The sequence below is a fragment of the Orcinus orca genome, chromosome 10 (genome assembly GCF_937001465.1).
Source record: "Orcinus orca chromosome 10, mOrcOrc1.1, whole genome shotgun sequence".
Classification (NCBI taxonomy): domain Eukaryota; kingdom Metazoa; phylum Chordata; class Mammalia; order Artiodactyla; family Delphinidae; genus Orcinus; species Orcinus orca.
Genome location: NC_064568.1, coordinates 70,583,603 through 70,599,889, shown reverse-complemented (window position 1 = coordinate 70,599,889; position 16,287 = coordinate 70,583,603). Strand labels below are relative to the sequence as shown.

At 40.4% G+C, this 16,287-nt stretch overlaps 1 protein-coding gene and 1 non-coding gene across 3 annotated transcripts in view; one reads left to right on the top strand and one right to left on the bottom strand.

The window, feature by feature from the left end:
- DNAH8 (dynein axonemal heavy chain 8) overlaps window positions 1-16,287 on the bottom strand; it is a 320,651-nt gene that overhangs the window by 93,458 nt on the left and 210,906 nt on the right. For both annotated transcript variants that reach the window (XM_049715770.1, XM_004267646.3), the window contains 6 exons: window positions 15,788-15,943; window positions 14,142-14,324; window positions 9,982-10,087; window positions 8,062-8,314; window positions 7,772-7,962; window positions 2,703-2,824 (listed from right to left, as the gene is read on the bottom strand). In XM_049715770.1, coding sequence (XP_049571727.1) covers window positions 2,703-2,824; window positions 7,772-7,962; window positions 8,062-8,314; window positions 9,982-10,087; window positions 14,142-14,324; window positions 15,788-15,943 — 1,011 coding nt within the window. The remainder of the gene's footprint in view (window positions 1-2,702; window positions 2,825-7,771; window positions 7,963-8,061; window positions 8,315-9,981; window positions 10,088-14,141; window positions 14,325-15,787; window positions 15,944-16,287) is intronic.
- TRNAW-CCA (transfer RNA tryptophan (anticodon CCA)) lies at window positions 12,885-12,957 on the top strand. Its single transcript has one exon. It is a non-coding gene; the product is annotated as a tRNA-Trp (tRNA).

Here is a 16,287-nt window from a genome sequence, read left to right as displayed (position 1 = left end):
TTAGTGTTGAGAGAGGCTGTCCTGTGCATTTTACGTTGTTTAGCAGCATCCCTGGCTCTATCCACTAGTCACCAGGAGCACCTCTGCCCCTGATTTGTGGCAATAAAAAAGGTCTCCAGAATTGTCAGTGCACTCTGGGGTGTGGCACCAGGTTGCCCTCGATGAGAACCACTGACATAAACCACTTTGATACCCAAACCTCTACATGTGGACCTCTACTTAAATTAGTGATAGATGACAAAATCAAAACTTTTATTTTCCTAGTCATCCCCCCACCTTGAGACCTTAAACCTAAGAATGGATGAAGTCTCTCCAAGAGCTGGTCTCAAACACCTGTTCTTTCAGAAGCATGGAGAGAACCACAGGTTTTCAGAGGTACTAAAGGATGCTCCCTGAAGTCCGAGTGCTGTCCAAACTAATTACAGAAACTATAGATCGGTGAGCCTGACGCTGCTCCTCAGCAACAATCAGGCTGGATTATTTAGACAGTGTCTGAAGCGTGTTTTAAAAGCCATGGCAAGCACTAATAGCAAATATTTATATAGCAGATACTATGCGCCAGACCCAAGGACTGTACTTTTACTTCTATTATCCCCACTTTTTACTGAGGCACAGAGAGGTTAAATAACCGCCCAAAGTCCACACCACACAAGCAATTCATCATCTAGGATACAGACAGGGTGCAAGTTAATAACAAAACAATTGCTCTGTGAATCAGTTGCTCCAACTTTGTCCCTGGGATGCTAAAAGATGGAGACTTTCTGAAATGTTTCACAGCTGCCATCTTTCTCTGAAGATTGCAGCGGCTCTCCCTAGTTGGCTGCTGCCAAAAGAATCTGCCTGGCACAGGGCTTGGAGGGCCTGGGTGCTGCTGCAGCCCCACCCTACTGCACTGGTACCTGTGCTCTGCTACTCAGAGTGCCCCCTGCAGGTCTCCTCCACACTGGCTGCTAAAGAGGAGTTCCAAGAAGAAACAGGTGCGTATTCTCAACCTACTGGCCTTCCATCTGCTAATTTTGACTCTACCATATAAAGCTTTCAGGGCGAGCTGCATCTGTGATAGGATAACTCCCAGCGCCTTGCTCCTGCATTTCCCATTCCTGGCCCTCGCTGCTAGCAAAGCCACCTCCAGGTGTTACACAGTTTGACCTGGGATGCCGAGGCAGGGCAGCTGCTCTTTGAGGCTATTTTTGTTTCAGTTTCTGACACCCACTCAGCTGGTAGATTGATCTCCTGTTTCCTCCCCTCCTCCCACAGACAGGCCAAACTCTTGCCCATCTGATGGCAGGTCGCCCTGATGGCTAACTTCTGCAAGTTTGTGGAGAACAACTCTTCCTCTTCCCTTCTGGCCCATCCAATGGTGTAAAAGAAGCTGGACAGAAATAACTCATGGTGTCATGACCATGGGGTCAAATTACAGCTTTACCATGTATGGGCTATGTGGCCTTGGGCAAGTGCTTAACCTCTTTGAATCTCAGTTATCTCATCTATAAATCTTGTCAATAATACTTCGCTTGCACAGTTATTATTGTTGCAAAGTACCTACCCATAGTAAGCGGTAGTAGCCACCAGATTCTACACCAAGGGTACTTAAAATCTAACTGACTGAGGCAAATGATACTGTATATCCTTATATTAATATAATCCGTCAGCAGAGGTGTGATTTTTTCCAGTGGTACTTGAAGGCTGCCTTTACCCAGTCTCGGACCAGACCCAGACCACTTTTTTTTTTTTTTCAAAGTATTTGTTTGGACTTGGAAGACTCAGCTGTAGCTGTAGTACAAAACAAAGCTTACTGTCCACCACAGATATAGTCCAGGGACTTTATCCAGTTGACTCTGACCCAACCATGGTGAATGGGTAAAGAATACATAATGTTCCAGAAGTACCCCTAAACAGACACACCTAGTGTACTCTTGGGTGGGGGATAGGATGTTTGTGGAGGGGAGGGAATCACATGGTGACAGTGCGAGGCTTCTGCCATCCTCAGCCTAGGGATAAGGCTACCAATCACTCACTTTGTCCATCACCAGCAACCGTAAAAAAGATGATTATCAGCATTTGACACTGGGAAACTGCAGGCCCTCCATTGGTGACACACAGTCGTAACCAACAGACCTCAGTAATAAACAACTGTCTTTATTCTGAGTTGCATAATTGTTTTCTGGCGAGAGTTGAATCAACAACTAATCCACAATAACCAATTTACGTTTTCAGATAAGAAAAACAGGTAAATCAGGGTCTGTTTCACCATTTTCACCATTATAACTTCACCATTTTATAAATATTTTCACCATTGAAATGACTGATTTTTTATAAAAGGACCTCAACCTCTTCACTTGCCTCAAATTCAAATTTGCTCAAATTATTTAATCACAGGCAGTGAAAACATGGAGTCTACAATAAAAGGGTCCACCCACCCAGAATAAAAGGGTTCTGATTCTGACAGCAACTCAAGCAGGTTATAAATGATCCATGCCCACCACACAGAAGTAAAGACAGTTGCCTGCACCTGTGAAAAGATTCCTTGGGATATCCGTCTGTCCACCGTCCCCAACCCCCCAGGAGAGCCACAGCGCCTTAAAGCTACACAAGTGTGTTGACTCCTCTGGATGAAGGGTTTGTCACCAGGAGGCCCCAGTTTAAATGGCCCAGGTGTGTTTGGGTTTACAGATCTGTACTTTTATCCAACCCTTTATTACCTGGTTCATAATTTCTGCAAATTGCGGAAGTTTACTCAGTTCCACAAGATTCAGCCAGGTCATATCAAGGATCCAGCGAAACGGTTTGGGAGGGCAGGCTTTCAGATCTAGAGCTGCTCCCCCTGTGGAAAGGCATCAGTGAGAATCAGGTCAGCTTGTGCTCTGTTTTTTAGAAATTTATTTTCCAAATAATAAAAAATGAGATAACCATATCACACACAAAAATGGGAAAATTGGAAAACAATCACATTATAGAAAATGTGGTTACCTTTTTTTGGTACAGTTCCTTCAAGTGTTAGTGATTTACACCATCTTATACAGATAGCAACTCCCTGTCATTTTTCCCTGCAAAGAATTTTTCTCACGTGTTTGCAGATGTTTGCCTTTTTATTGTTTTTTAACTATCTGAAATTTATTTATTTATTTTTTGCAGTACGCGGGCCTCTCACTGCTGTGGCCTCTCCCATTGCGGAGCACAGGCTCCGGACGCGCAGGCCCAGCGGCCATGGCTCACGGGCCCAGCCGCTCCGCGGCATGTGGGATCCTCCCGGACCAGGGCACGAACCCGTGTCCCCAGCATCGGCAGGCGGACCCTCAACCACTGCGCCACCAGGGAAGCCCTGAAATTTATAATTTTGATATCAATGAATCGGTTGATCTTTTCATGTGTGATTTTAAAAGTCATTTCTTAGTCGTCACTCCTCCAGAAGTTTGATATTCAATACTATTGAAATATTTTTTATCAGGTCAAAAAGATGGATAGATGGATATATGAAGGGATGGAGGGAAAGAGGAAGAGAGGAGTATAATACATCTGTGGGTTTTTAAGGGGGTAATTAATGTTCAAATCATTTATTCATTCATTTATTCAACAAACATTCACTGAGCCACCTCTATGTATCCAGCATATTCCAGGCACTGGGGATAAAGCAGAGGAAACCCAACAGGGCTCCTGCTCTCACCGAGTCGAGTGGAGAATGTGAGTGATAGCACTGGATTGTACTTTGAAGCAAATCACAAGTCAAATGAGCACATTCAGTGTGACAATCTTCACCAAGATGTGTGGTTATATCTGCACTTTCAAAATTCCTCTATTGCATGTCTTTAGCAATGTTTTATCATAATAATTCCAGCTCTGTTGTTTAATTCAGATGTATGCCAAACAGTGGTTCTTGAACTTTTAAATTCTATAACCCTCCTGAAGAACTCATCAAATCCCTCCACTTCACTTACCAACCCGGGGACAAAAACAGGGGAGGTGGCGGGTGGAAGGGACTACAGGTCTCTGCTCTCCCCTCCAGCATCTTCCTGAGAAGGTGAATGAGCTGAAGTACTCCTTTCGTGTAAATCCCTTTGCTCCACCGTGGAGTCAGGGGCTCTGAGTGCCACAACACCTTTAGAACCTGTAAACCTTCCTCCCACATGCCCCCACCCCCCGCAGCGACCAGGTGAAAAGACCTTATTCTAGCACCATTTCTGCTAACACTGAGGTTACCATAGGAGAAGCAAGCCCTAGAGTAAGTCACCTGCAGATTTAAGGGATTCTCTCCTCTAACACGGAGGTAGATGCTGCACCTTTTCTTCTCGGTTGTTTCCCCCTCACAGTGATTTCATGTAAACATATACCTCAAAGACATCAGGAGAAGATATTTAAGCTACATCAGTGTTTCCAACATATCCTGCACCTAAACTAACCCAGAACAATCACAGCCCATCCCGTTCCCCCAAATATCTTGGCTCTGCCACTCGCTAGCTGCATAAACTTGGACAAAAACTCAGTTTCTCTCAGTTCTCTCTTCTGCCAAATGAGCGTAATAATAGAATCCATCAGATTGATTGCTGTGAAGATTAAATAAATGAATGTATGTAGAAAGCCAACAATAGTCATGGCCCAGAGTAAGAGCTATGTAATCATTAGCTGTTATTTTGACATTAACTCTCTGTTTTGGAAGGCTCAGGTCCAATCCAACCTGGAAGGCAAGAGAATACCCTCTAATGTGTCTTTCTGTCCATGGTTTACAATAAAAGAAAGATGATATTTTTCTAAAATAATCAGGCAGGGGAAACAGGTATAGCAATTACTCTACAGTGCAGGAGTGCCCCTGGTATCTATTTCGTTTTTCAAAGTGTTCTGACATTCTCGGTTGAAGAAGAAAGTCAAAGCCACCTTCCAAATATTGCAGAAAACTAGTAGGAATTAATACAAAGGGAAATCAAACATTTCTGCTATGATAAATAAGTCTTTCTTCTTTCCCCCTTAAGTACTGAGTTCAAAATGATAAAAAATATCAATGATCTAAGGGCCATATTTGTTAACTTTGTAAAAAAACATTAAAAACAAAGTCCTACCATCTTTTTTTTTTTAGATTTTTTTTTAATGTGGACCATTTTTAAAGTCTTTATTGAATTTGTTACAATATTCTGTTTTATGTTTTGGTTTTTTTGGCCTGGAGGCATATGGGATCCTAGCTCCCCGACCAGGGATCAAACCGGCACGCCCTGTATTGGAAGGTGAAGTCTTAACCACTGGACCACCAGGGAAGTCCCAAGGCCTACCATCTTTTAAAAAATAATTTGGTCAAGCTGTAAGCGGTTCAAAACTAATACAAACTGTACAATAAACCAGTTTTGTATTTTTTTCAACCCTTTTACTGTGCTTGACAGTGCTGACCGTACTGACAGTCCACCTATCATAAAATCCCAAATTAATCTTCTGAAGCGCTGCTCATGCTACTTCCCTGCTCATAAAACATGCGGTGGCTCTCTATCGCCAACTCAATTAAATCCAAACTCCTCTCACTGACTCTCCTGATCCTATACAATCCGGTTCTCCCTGACTCTCCAGTTTTATGAAATGGAGTCACAGATGTGCTCTAACCACAGCTCAGATGTGCAGCCTTCTTTATTTTTCTGTGACAAATCAAATCCTTCTCACAAATTCCCTCCCCACTGTGTTGCTGCGTTTCTCGGTCTCCTCTGATTTAAAGACTTTTGAAGAATCCAATCTCTTTCAGGGAATAGCTCTGGCTTGGCTGGGTGTGCTGGGTAGGGAGAGGTGAGGTGGGGTGGGTTTGTGTCTTGATGGGGAGGATGCCTCAGATCTACATGCTGCCCCCTAGGCTTTACTCGTCCCAGTCACAGGCTGGGATCCTCTGAGCCACGACAAATCCTGTCTGACCTATGGGGGCATTAGGCTGCAGTCCACAGAGGTTGGTACTTTGTCGCTAGTTATAAAGTCCCCCTGTCCTGCAACTTCTTGGTTTGAACCCCAGACCCTCGCTGTGTACCAGCCCTCTCCGCATTTCCACAACCACACTCCCACCTGCCAAACCTTAGGCTTATCCATCTATCCACTACCCTCCACCGATGCTGTGATGCAGCTTCCATGTTGGATGTGGCTCTGGGGCACTTCCCTGCTCTCTTTGAATTTCGATGTGGCCATGCATCTTACTTTGGCTAATGAAATATGAGCGTGACGTGTGTCACTTGTGGGGTAACCTTTAAGAGCCAGCACACAATTTGCCACATCCTGTCCCTCTTCCATAGTAATTATGGAAGCAATTTGGATTCCTGGGCGACCATGACAAGCGTGTCAGATAGAGAGTAAAGGAGAAGTATACTTTTGTTGTGCTGAAATTTGAGGATTGTTTTTATGGCCACAAAACCTGGCCTATCCTGACTAAAACTAGGTCCCAAAATCACATTCATTATGTCCCCACTCTGACACTTCTCAAAGTAGCTCTTCTTTCAACCATCCAGACCAGAAATCTTTGCACAGAGCAGAAATCTTAGACTCATTTCTGACCCTCTCTTGGCTGTCACACCCAGTCCTTTGTCATTTTACTTTCATGAGCTCTCATATTTTTGTCTTCCTTTATATTCCCATTGTCTTCACCCTAGGATGGGAATGCATTTCCTGTGGTTGGGAAGCTTATAACAGACTCCCTTAAAGCACTTTTCTCTAATCCTACACATGTCTGCCAGAGTAACCTTCCTAAAGAACAATAAAAGGATCACATCACTACCTTACACAACTCCTTATTTCTTATCAGATCAAGAAATCCTTCCTCTAGGAACCAAGGCTCACCAATGTACATACTCCACTCATGTCTTTTTCCATGCTGTTCTGTCTTAGCATGGACGTTTTCTTCATTTCTACCTATCATCCATGGTCCATTTCAAATGTCACTTTCTTCTTTTGGGGGAGAAGGGCTGCCAGAAGATGATTTATTAAACTACTTATAAAGATCAAAAAAAAATAAGAAAAAGATTGGACCATTTTCCCCAGGTATCAAATAACCTGAAAAATTCCTGGCTTAACCTGCAAAGGCATATTTTCCAAGGAGCTTTTCTTGATCTCACCAACCACATGTAATCTCTCCTTCCTTTTAGATATAACACTTTGTTTTTAGCTCTCTTATAACACAGGTTATTCTGCCTTATTTTGCAGGGTTTTTTTCAATTATCTTTATTTGAACTATGAGACTTTTATTTCTTTTAAAGCAATGTCTGTTTTTTCCTTGTATCCCAAACACCAGTATGGCAGATTTGCATAGTATATGCTCAATAAATACTTGTTTAACTGAATTGAATGAAAATACCACTCTTTTGTCTCCTTAATTCTACTTTTAACATGGAGATAAGCAATGAGCCGGGCTCTCTTCAAATATAAAATACAAGTGTGCTTTTTGTTACAGTCTTAAATGTCATTATAACCCCTTGCTTAAGGAATTGGTCTCTTGCAGTAGTAGAAAGATCATCACCTGAATCACTATTCTCCCCTTTGGCATTTGGGTCTCTTATTCATAAGCAACAATGCTCAAACTTAATTTAATTACATAACTAAAAACTGCAGAGTTAACACAGACCTGAAATCAATCATCTTGAGTAACCAGAATAAAATGAATGGAAATCGGTGGGGGAGGTGGGGGAAGAGGTATACATAAAGAACTTCACTTCCATTAGAACTTAATTCCTCCGGGTATTACAAGAATGGGTCTACAGGACATCAAAGAGCATACCTAAAGCAAACTCCTTTACATAGCACATCCATATCCCAAACCCTTCACCTTTAATGAGAGCCTGAAACTCTCTGTGCTTCACCGTTCCTCTCTGAAGATCGATTTTTAAGGTCATTAGGAGCACAAAGAGGAACTTGTGGTTCTCGTACAAGCCTCTGACAGAATATGTAAAAACTTCATATGTCAGATACTCAATAATATTTGTAATTCTCTTTTGAGGCAGTGGAGACTTCTCAGACCTGCAATATGTTTTAAAAATCAAAGAGGTAAAAATCCATTTCTAAGAGAGTAGGTAGGAATACACACAAAATTTGGGGGGCAAGGTAGTGAGGCCCCACCTGGCCATGGACTGGTCAAATAACTTCAAGAACTGGGCCAGCGAGGTCTGGTACATGATGTTGACCATGCTCATCTCTGTGATGAGAAAGTAGAGGATGCTGCCTCGGGTGGCCACGGGCCGGAACTCCTCCTGGGCCGTGTTAATCTTGATCTCTGTTTCCGCGGCCACGTGTAGTTTTTCACTTACTTCAGCTGCTGTCTGCTTGGTGGTGTGGAGGACACCGATGAGAGATTCGTCATCTACCAAGGAACCTAAAAACCAAACAGGAAAGCTGTGGAACACAAGACGGGAAAGCCGCGAAACGAGATGCATCACTTCTGAAATCACCGCGTTAATTTTCAACTTGACTTCTTCAAAGCCCACAGGATGGAAGGGCAGAATCTTAAGACATGAGAGGCTTCCAGTCTAACCAGGCATCCGATGCCTGAATCCGTTCTAAACATTCCTGCCTAGGGTTTGTCCCCCACTCTGCCTGAAAATCTGCAAAAGGCAATTCTCAAGGCAGCCCACAAATCTGGTCTTCAAATGTCTGAAGAAAATTCACATCTCCCTCCAGTCCCAGTGGTTTCAGCTGTGCCTATGACGTGGCTTTCGCCTCCATTATCATCTTGATGGTTCCCCTCACAGTATCACAGGCTTTTCCTTCCCACTTGTCTCACAGTGTGAATTACACACCAGCTTTCAGGTGAATCGTACTTTCTCTACTCCTGCTTTAGTTCAACAGTCCTTGACATTGAGAACTCTGGTCCTTCTATGTCTCTAATGAGTTAGGAGACAGTTGAAGTGTCTAACCAGGAAGAAAAATCCTGATTTTATTTTTAGTTTTACTCTTCATTATTGTTTTTAACAGATATAACATGTCTACGACAATAAACATAGAAATAAAAAATCTCAATTTTAAGACACAGAAAGGTGCTCTGGAGGTGCTGAGATAACGGTCACGATATCTGCAGAGAGTGGTGCTCTGGCCTACCTAGAAGCAGGTGGGTGCTTCTGGAAGGTGCTGAGTTACTTGCTCTGATGGGCACGCTAGGTCTGCTAGGGAAGTCCAAATTGTGACTAACCTCAAACTCTTGGCTGGATCCTCAGTCAGTCCTCCTTGGTAATATTTACAATGCCCAGAGGCATCAAATGGCTGGGAGATGTCATGGACCAGGAGACAGACAACTTCATTAGCACAAGCAGTGCAATGAAGGCAGATAAAAGGCCTTTTCCATGAGGTCACCTTAAAGTGCTGGAGACTGCTGTGAGAGTAACACTTAATGTACTTCTGGGAGGTTAAGTTTTTTTGTTTTTAAATCCAAGGGTTAAAGTGCTTTTGGGAAGTATTCATCATTAGATTGCGAATGAATGGTAGAATTTAGGTTGCTGTAATTTGCCTACTACAGAACAATATATCCCAGGGGGTGGTACGATGATCTGACTGCCCAGAGGAGAACCTATCCCTGACTTCTAAGTGGGAGGTCAAGTCCAGAGTGACTGAGCCTGGGCTGCTCAAGTGTCTCTGACAACATTACACACATCATAACCCACTGTGGCAATTGCATTTCAACACCAAATGAAAGAGTCAATCTAAAAAACACAAAATAGATTGAGCACATTAGTCTCCTTTCGGCAAGCAAATTAGCCTGTTGTGAGTTACCTAGCTGTATTGGGAGCCCTTATTTTTCTCGGGAGAGAGCAATTATATCAAGAAAACTGTGTTATTATCAAATGCTCAGATGCCGGTTGCTAATTCAGATATCAGATTCTCTGCAGTCCCTCTGTAATGTCTAGATGGAAATTGCCTTGCTTGTTTTTGCGTGGATAACTCAACTGTTTCCTAATATCTGTAATCATGAGAGCATTGAAAAGAGGGTACAAGAAATCCTTATTTATTCACAATCCATTATGTGATTATTTCTTAGTAACACAATACCTTTTGTAGTACTTAATTTGTAGAGAAGGTTATCTTCAAGTTCTTTCATCTTCCGCTTATTAAAAGTCACATCCTCCAAAAGTTTAACCCTCTCAGACTCTAACTCCTGTTATTAAAAAAAAATAACATCAGAACTGTAATTACCAGTTATTATGGCAAATGCAACCTACTAGTGTTTATTATTCATTTTTAAAAGTTTAAACAAAAGTGCCATTCAAATGACACTATCGTTAGTCAAATCTATCTATTTGTATTTTTATTTCTCTGGACAGTTTTTTAAAGATTATGCCCATTAGCATTAAGTTTCCATAGCACTTACACGGGCATGAATGAGATAAACCTGCTAAAATAATTTTGCTCAGCTCTCTTCTCAACTTTAAGTTTTTTTAAATTAAGACTGTCCCATTCTCTTGACCCTGTTCCCATATACCGCCTCAGTCAGAAATGCTAACTTCATTTGCAGTCAGAAGGGCTAGAGACAAAGAAGCATTAATACCAAGTAACCAAGAGGCCACTCAAGCCAAATGGAGCTCCTGAGCTGGGACCTGACTATAGGAACACCAGGTACCTGCTTTGACATAGCCAGCTGCCAATACAAATCCATTTTCCATTTTTTTGCATCTTCTACCAGAGGGGCTAAATTGGATGTCTGGAAGGTATATTCTTTTCTACATAAATAATATAGTCTTAAAATTATACTTTGAAAAAAATTTCAAACTTTCAGAAAAGTTACAAGACTGGTACAATGAACTCTCATATACCCTTCACCTAGATTCCTCAAATAACATTTTGCTGTATCACTATTTCTATATAATACTTTTTATCATTACTGTTATTATTACTGCTGAACTGTTTGCATATGTCATGATACTTTATCTGTAAAAACTTTAACACATCTCCTAGGCAACAGGACATTCTCTTATACAACCGTAGTGTAATTTTCAAATTCAGAATATTTAACATGGATATAATACTCTTGCTAAATATAGAGTAAATTAAATTGTCTCAAAAGCATTCTTTATAGCATTTTTTTAATATTACTTTAAAAAATTTTTTTATTTATTTATTTTTGGCTGCATTGGGTCTTCATTGCTGCACACAGGCTTTCTCTAGTTGCGGCGAGCGGGGGCTACTCTTCGTTGCGGTGTGCAGGCCTCTCATTGTGGTGTCTTCTCTTTTTGCGGAGCACAGGCTACAGGCGCGTGGGCTTCAGTAGTTGTGGCACATGGGCTCAGTAATTGTGGCTCGCGGGCTCTAAAGCGCAGGCACAATAGTTGTGGCACACGGACTTAGGCGCTCCGCAGCATGTGGGATCTTTCTGGACCAGGGCTCGAACCCGTGTCCCCTGAACTGGCAGGCGGATTCTCAACCACTGCGCCACCAGGGGAGCCCTGTAGCATTCTTTTTTGATCTTATACAGAATCACACACTGTACTTAGAATTGCATTAAAAATGTGTTTTTAAACTACTTATTTGAGAAAGTTTCTTGAAAAACTGCTACGGAAATACCACCACTTTCAGAAAGTCTTCCTAAACCAGTTTGTCAGTTAAAACCCACAGCACGGCATTCCTCTGTACATCTACTATGGCTTGCATCACAATCTATGTGTCAGCTATATCCCTCCAACTAGATTCTGTGCATCTAGAGGGCAGGAGCTTGTCCTATTCATTTTTAAAAATTGAAGTATAGTTGATTTACAATGTTGTGTTAATTACTGCTGTACAGCAAAGTGATTCAGTTATATATATATATATATATATGTATATATATATATTCTTTTTTTATATTCTTTTCCATTATGGTTTATCATAGGGTATTGAATATAGTTCTCTGTGCTATACAGTAGGACCTTGGTGTTTATCCCCTATTCATTTTTGTATCCTTGACAGCACTTATCTTGAGGCTTTGCAGAGAAGCGACTTAACCTAATAAATATTTGTTAAATTGAAGTGTACTGAATTTAGTTCAACAACTTTATTTTACATCTGGGGAAACTGAGGACCCAGAAATATTAACTCCAAATAACATGGCAATATAATACACACAGCTACTTACTAGAAGGGATGAGCCTAATATCCTTGTCCCCCAACTCCAAGACTAGTATACTGCCATTGTACTAGTGGCTTGCAGTATTTGATGGGGTGGTGATGAAGATCATGGCTGTATTTGCAGAGAATAGCTAATGAATTGTCTTCATTAAAGCAGTCATCCCAACAGTGGCAGTATAGAAATATGTGGACAAAATGAAATCATGTTAGCGTCCTTTTCAGTGTGATATGGAAAAACAAGCATCATGGTACAATGGACGACTTGTGAGTTTTACAGCATGAACTGTAGAGCTTATCTACGAGGCTTGGCAGGGTGGAAAGTCTATGTGCTCTTATGGATTAAGACCTTATTCTCCTTGGTCTCCATTTGTTCATCTGTAAAATGGGGGTGTAAGAGCAGGATTGTTAGGAGGGTTAAACATCACAGTCAGGATGTCCTCCTGCAGATTAAGTGTGCACTTTGTTTTTTCCAGCAAGGCTGGTGTTAGCATCCTAGTGCATCTCTTGAAGAGGAAGTTAAGGCCTAGAAGAGTGAGCATGGGGCGCTCTGGGGACGTGGAGTGTACTTTAGATGGTGGTGTGGGCTGCCTTACAGAAGTTAGGGTAGCCTGCATGGGGGATCTGGACCAATGAGGCACCATCTCAGAACAGACCAACAGCACCAGGTAGACCAAGAAGGAAGGACTAATTTTCAACAGTTGATACCACATGGCCCTAAGAGGTGATCGAGGCAGTGAACTGAGGGGTCCATGCTCTCTGCCAGACTGTGAAAGTGAGATGATTCCCTTTCTAGATTGCATAAGCCCTGGGCAGTTTCTTGGAAACTAAGATCAAACAGCTAATGAGGGGGAACTTCCCTGGTGGTCCAGTGGGTAAGACTCCATGCTCCCAATGCAGGGGGCCCAGGTTCGATCCCTGGTCAGGGAACTAGATCCCGCATGCATGCCACAACTAAGAAGTCTGCATGCCGCAACTAAAGATCCCGTGTGCCACAACGAAGATCCTGTGTGCCCGCAACTAAGACCTGGTGCAGCCAAGATAAATAAATAAATACATAAATATTAAAAGAAAAAAAATCAGCTAATGAGGGTGGAAGCTGGAACTGGGCTCCTTTTACTCCACCAGACTGGCTGCCTTTCAAGGGCCTGCCCCAAGTTAGCCATTTCTTGTTAACCAGGTAGGATTTTACTTCTCTTTTTACTGAGCCCTCTATTTATCTGGTGTCAGTATCATTTCTCTTTTCCTTTTTGAATCTTCCTCTGTATTTGTAGCCATCTGTTCATATCACTTCCTTTCCTCCTTTCCTTAAGTCTTCTGCCATTCTTTCTCTCACCCTCCCATTTTATGCATCTCTGGTCTTATTATTTCTAACCTTGCCTTTTCCTTGAAACCTTAATACTAACATTAATTACGTTTTAGCAAATATAAACTTTCTCAGATTTTATAAATACATTTTATACAATGAAAATATATAAAATTATATTTTATACATAACATTTAATGTTTTCTGAGCTTTATCTTAAAACTTAATCTATCCGTCTCTTAAAATCTTCCAGCCTTAACTTTTTCTTTGTTTTATCAGAACCCTCAATTATACTTAATTTCTCTGCTTCAGTGCAAGTTTCATTTAATTAAGATAAAAGTATGGCTCTCTAGATCATTAGATTATTAGATTGTGGTGTTATCAATTACAATCAAGTACTATCAATTACTATTGCAGTGTAGTAGTTGAAACTACTATAGTGGTAACAATACTCATTCAGAGCAAGTTCTTCTTTTCCAGGATCATTATTTTATTGAATTTTCCAGGTGTATCCAAGACTATTCATCCATAGGGCGATAGATATGAAAGTCAACATACCCAAAGCTTTAAAGTCAGAAGTAGAAAGAGTGGTGTGTGTGTGCACGTGTGGTTTTGGTGTTGGAGGAGAGGTGAGTTACATGATTTCTCAACAGGACTTGAGACTACAAAACAAATATTTATGCTAACAAAGGTAACTATGATTTGCTCAATTTTTTCTTTTCCATATACTCAACAATTTCCCAATACATTTAAAACGTTTATTAAGATTTATTATAAGTAGAAGTTCTTTACCTTGAGAAATTATTACCTGTTTCTCTGTTAGAATTACCCTCCTTAGTAACTGGTTCTCAAGTCCTTTCATGGTAACAGTAAAATCAATGACTGACGTTTTAGCATTGATCTCAGGGGTAAAGGCAGGGTTTGGTAACTTTGTTGTAATATAAAGTTTAAATGTATCCATGATATCACATTCCTTATCTCCGACCTTCACCTACATCAATTCAAATATTAAATTACAAACAGCTTAAAGGACAAGACAAGAAATTTGGGTTCAGTTTAGGAGAGAGTTTATCAAAAGTCAGTGCAGTGAAATGAATGAATTACAAAAATCAGTTGTAAAATTTTAATCAGTGATCTTAAATAATAAAGCCTATTCCATTAGAATAATTTAGACTTGTGGTCCTGCCTGAAAATGTTTTTAGCCATGACACCAAGCAAATTAAATGAAAAATTTATCCAAAACAAATGTTGAATAAAGGAAAACTCAGACATGCCTCATATTTGATTGTTTTTTCCCACCTGAGGAAATTGTTTCCTGCTATGGAAATTTGTTGTGTTTATAAGAAGTGAAAAAAAAAAAGAAGTGTTATTTCTTTTTGCATTTCACAGTCATATCTGAAGCATATTTGACAAGAGAAAGGGTTAATGAAATTTTCAGAGAAAAAAATGCCAACTTTTTTCCCCAGAAAGATAACACTTATCTTAAACACCACAATTTTCAGTGTATTGAAAACAACTGGGTTTGCTACCTAAAACTCAGGTGGAAATTATAACATTTTAAAATGACTTAAAATTTTAATTAATTTTAATCCTTCCTGTGATTGAAAACCACATTGCTAAGGCACTAATTCTCAGGCATCATGACCTTCACATTGCAGATAAGAATCTGGGTCTTTTAAAAGGCCTTCAGGAATGGACATACTACAACCTCTTTTGGCATATTAAATATGGCATATAAAAGAATTCACATTATGAAGAAAATTTTTCTGAATAAATCTGTCTTTGTTTAATGAGAAAACTGGCATTCTTATTCACTGATATTCATGAAATTAAGTTGTCCAAAGCAAAAAATCTCAGTCAGAAATGCTGTCATTCAATAAAACCACAGAAGCCTAAAAGTAAAGAATGAAACCAATTAAAAAAGAGACACTTGCATTGAAAACAATGCATGTTATCACCAATGATCGGGAACTGTATCCCACTGCTTCCAGCAAAGTCTGAGTTTGGATTGAAAGTTTATAAAGAGAGAAATAAAATCAATGTCCATAGACTTAACTAAAAATGCCATTTTATCCAGTGAGGAAACACAGGCTTTATTGTATAGATGTATACATGGCTTGAAAACCAACTTTCTCAGAGCTGCTAAAATGTACATATTTTGTGTGTAACACTAATATATTATTATTATGATGACAAGATGCCTTTCCTTAATATGTTAGTTTTGGATAAACGGCTATTGTTACCAAGATATTGTTGTCCCCCTGTATTTTTTATATACTATTTTTTAAAAAAGGAACACTGAATATGAGTTTGGAAATAATTTTTTTCCAGCGTGTCAAATAGTACCACCTGAAGGAAATTGTCTTCACTGCTATGCTCAAAAAGATAAGTAGATGTCACCATTGTTCTTTTCTTCTTTTCCTTTTCTTTTTTTTCCCTTTTTTCGAAGCTCACCTTGAAAGTGGTGCCTGATTTAAGGAAATTCTTTTCTAATACATTATCCAGGGCTGGATCCAGCTCTTCACGAATGTCCTCAATGAGAAGGGGTCGGCCCAAGGAAAGACTGTCCTCCAAATGCGTGCGGAAATACTTATGGTTCAGAGAGGTTATCTACAAATAAAGAGTTCATTGCTATATAAATGTTACAAAGAATGTGCCTGTTCCTGAGTGGAAACCAGAGATATGTTGGATAAGTGACTAAGAATTCTAAGGACTGTATAGGAAGACTTACTTATAAAAATGAAAGTAACAAACAAAAATTAATTTTCAAAACTTGGTGGGTCATGACTTTGTGGAAGCCCTGGGTGTGTAATGGGGGTCTCTCAGGTCAAAAGAGGAGAATCAAGTGGCATTCCTTAGATGGAAGGTCAGAGCTCTGCTCCGGCAGACGGAAGAGAAGTGATCAAGGATTAATCCTTTAAACTTACATAGCTACAATCATTCAGATAAAGCAA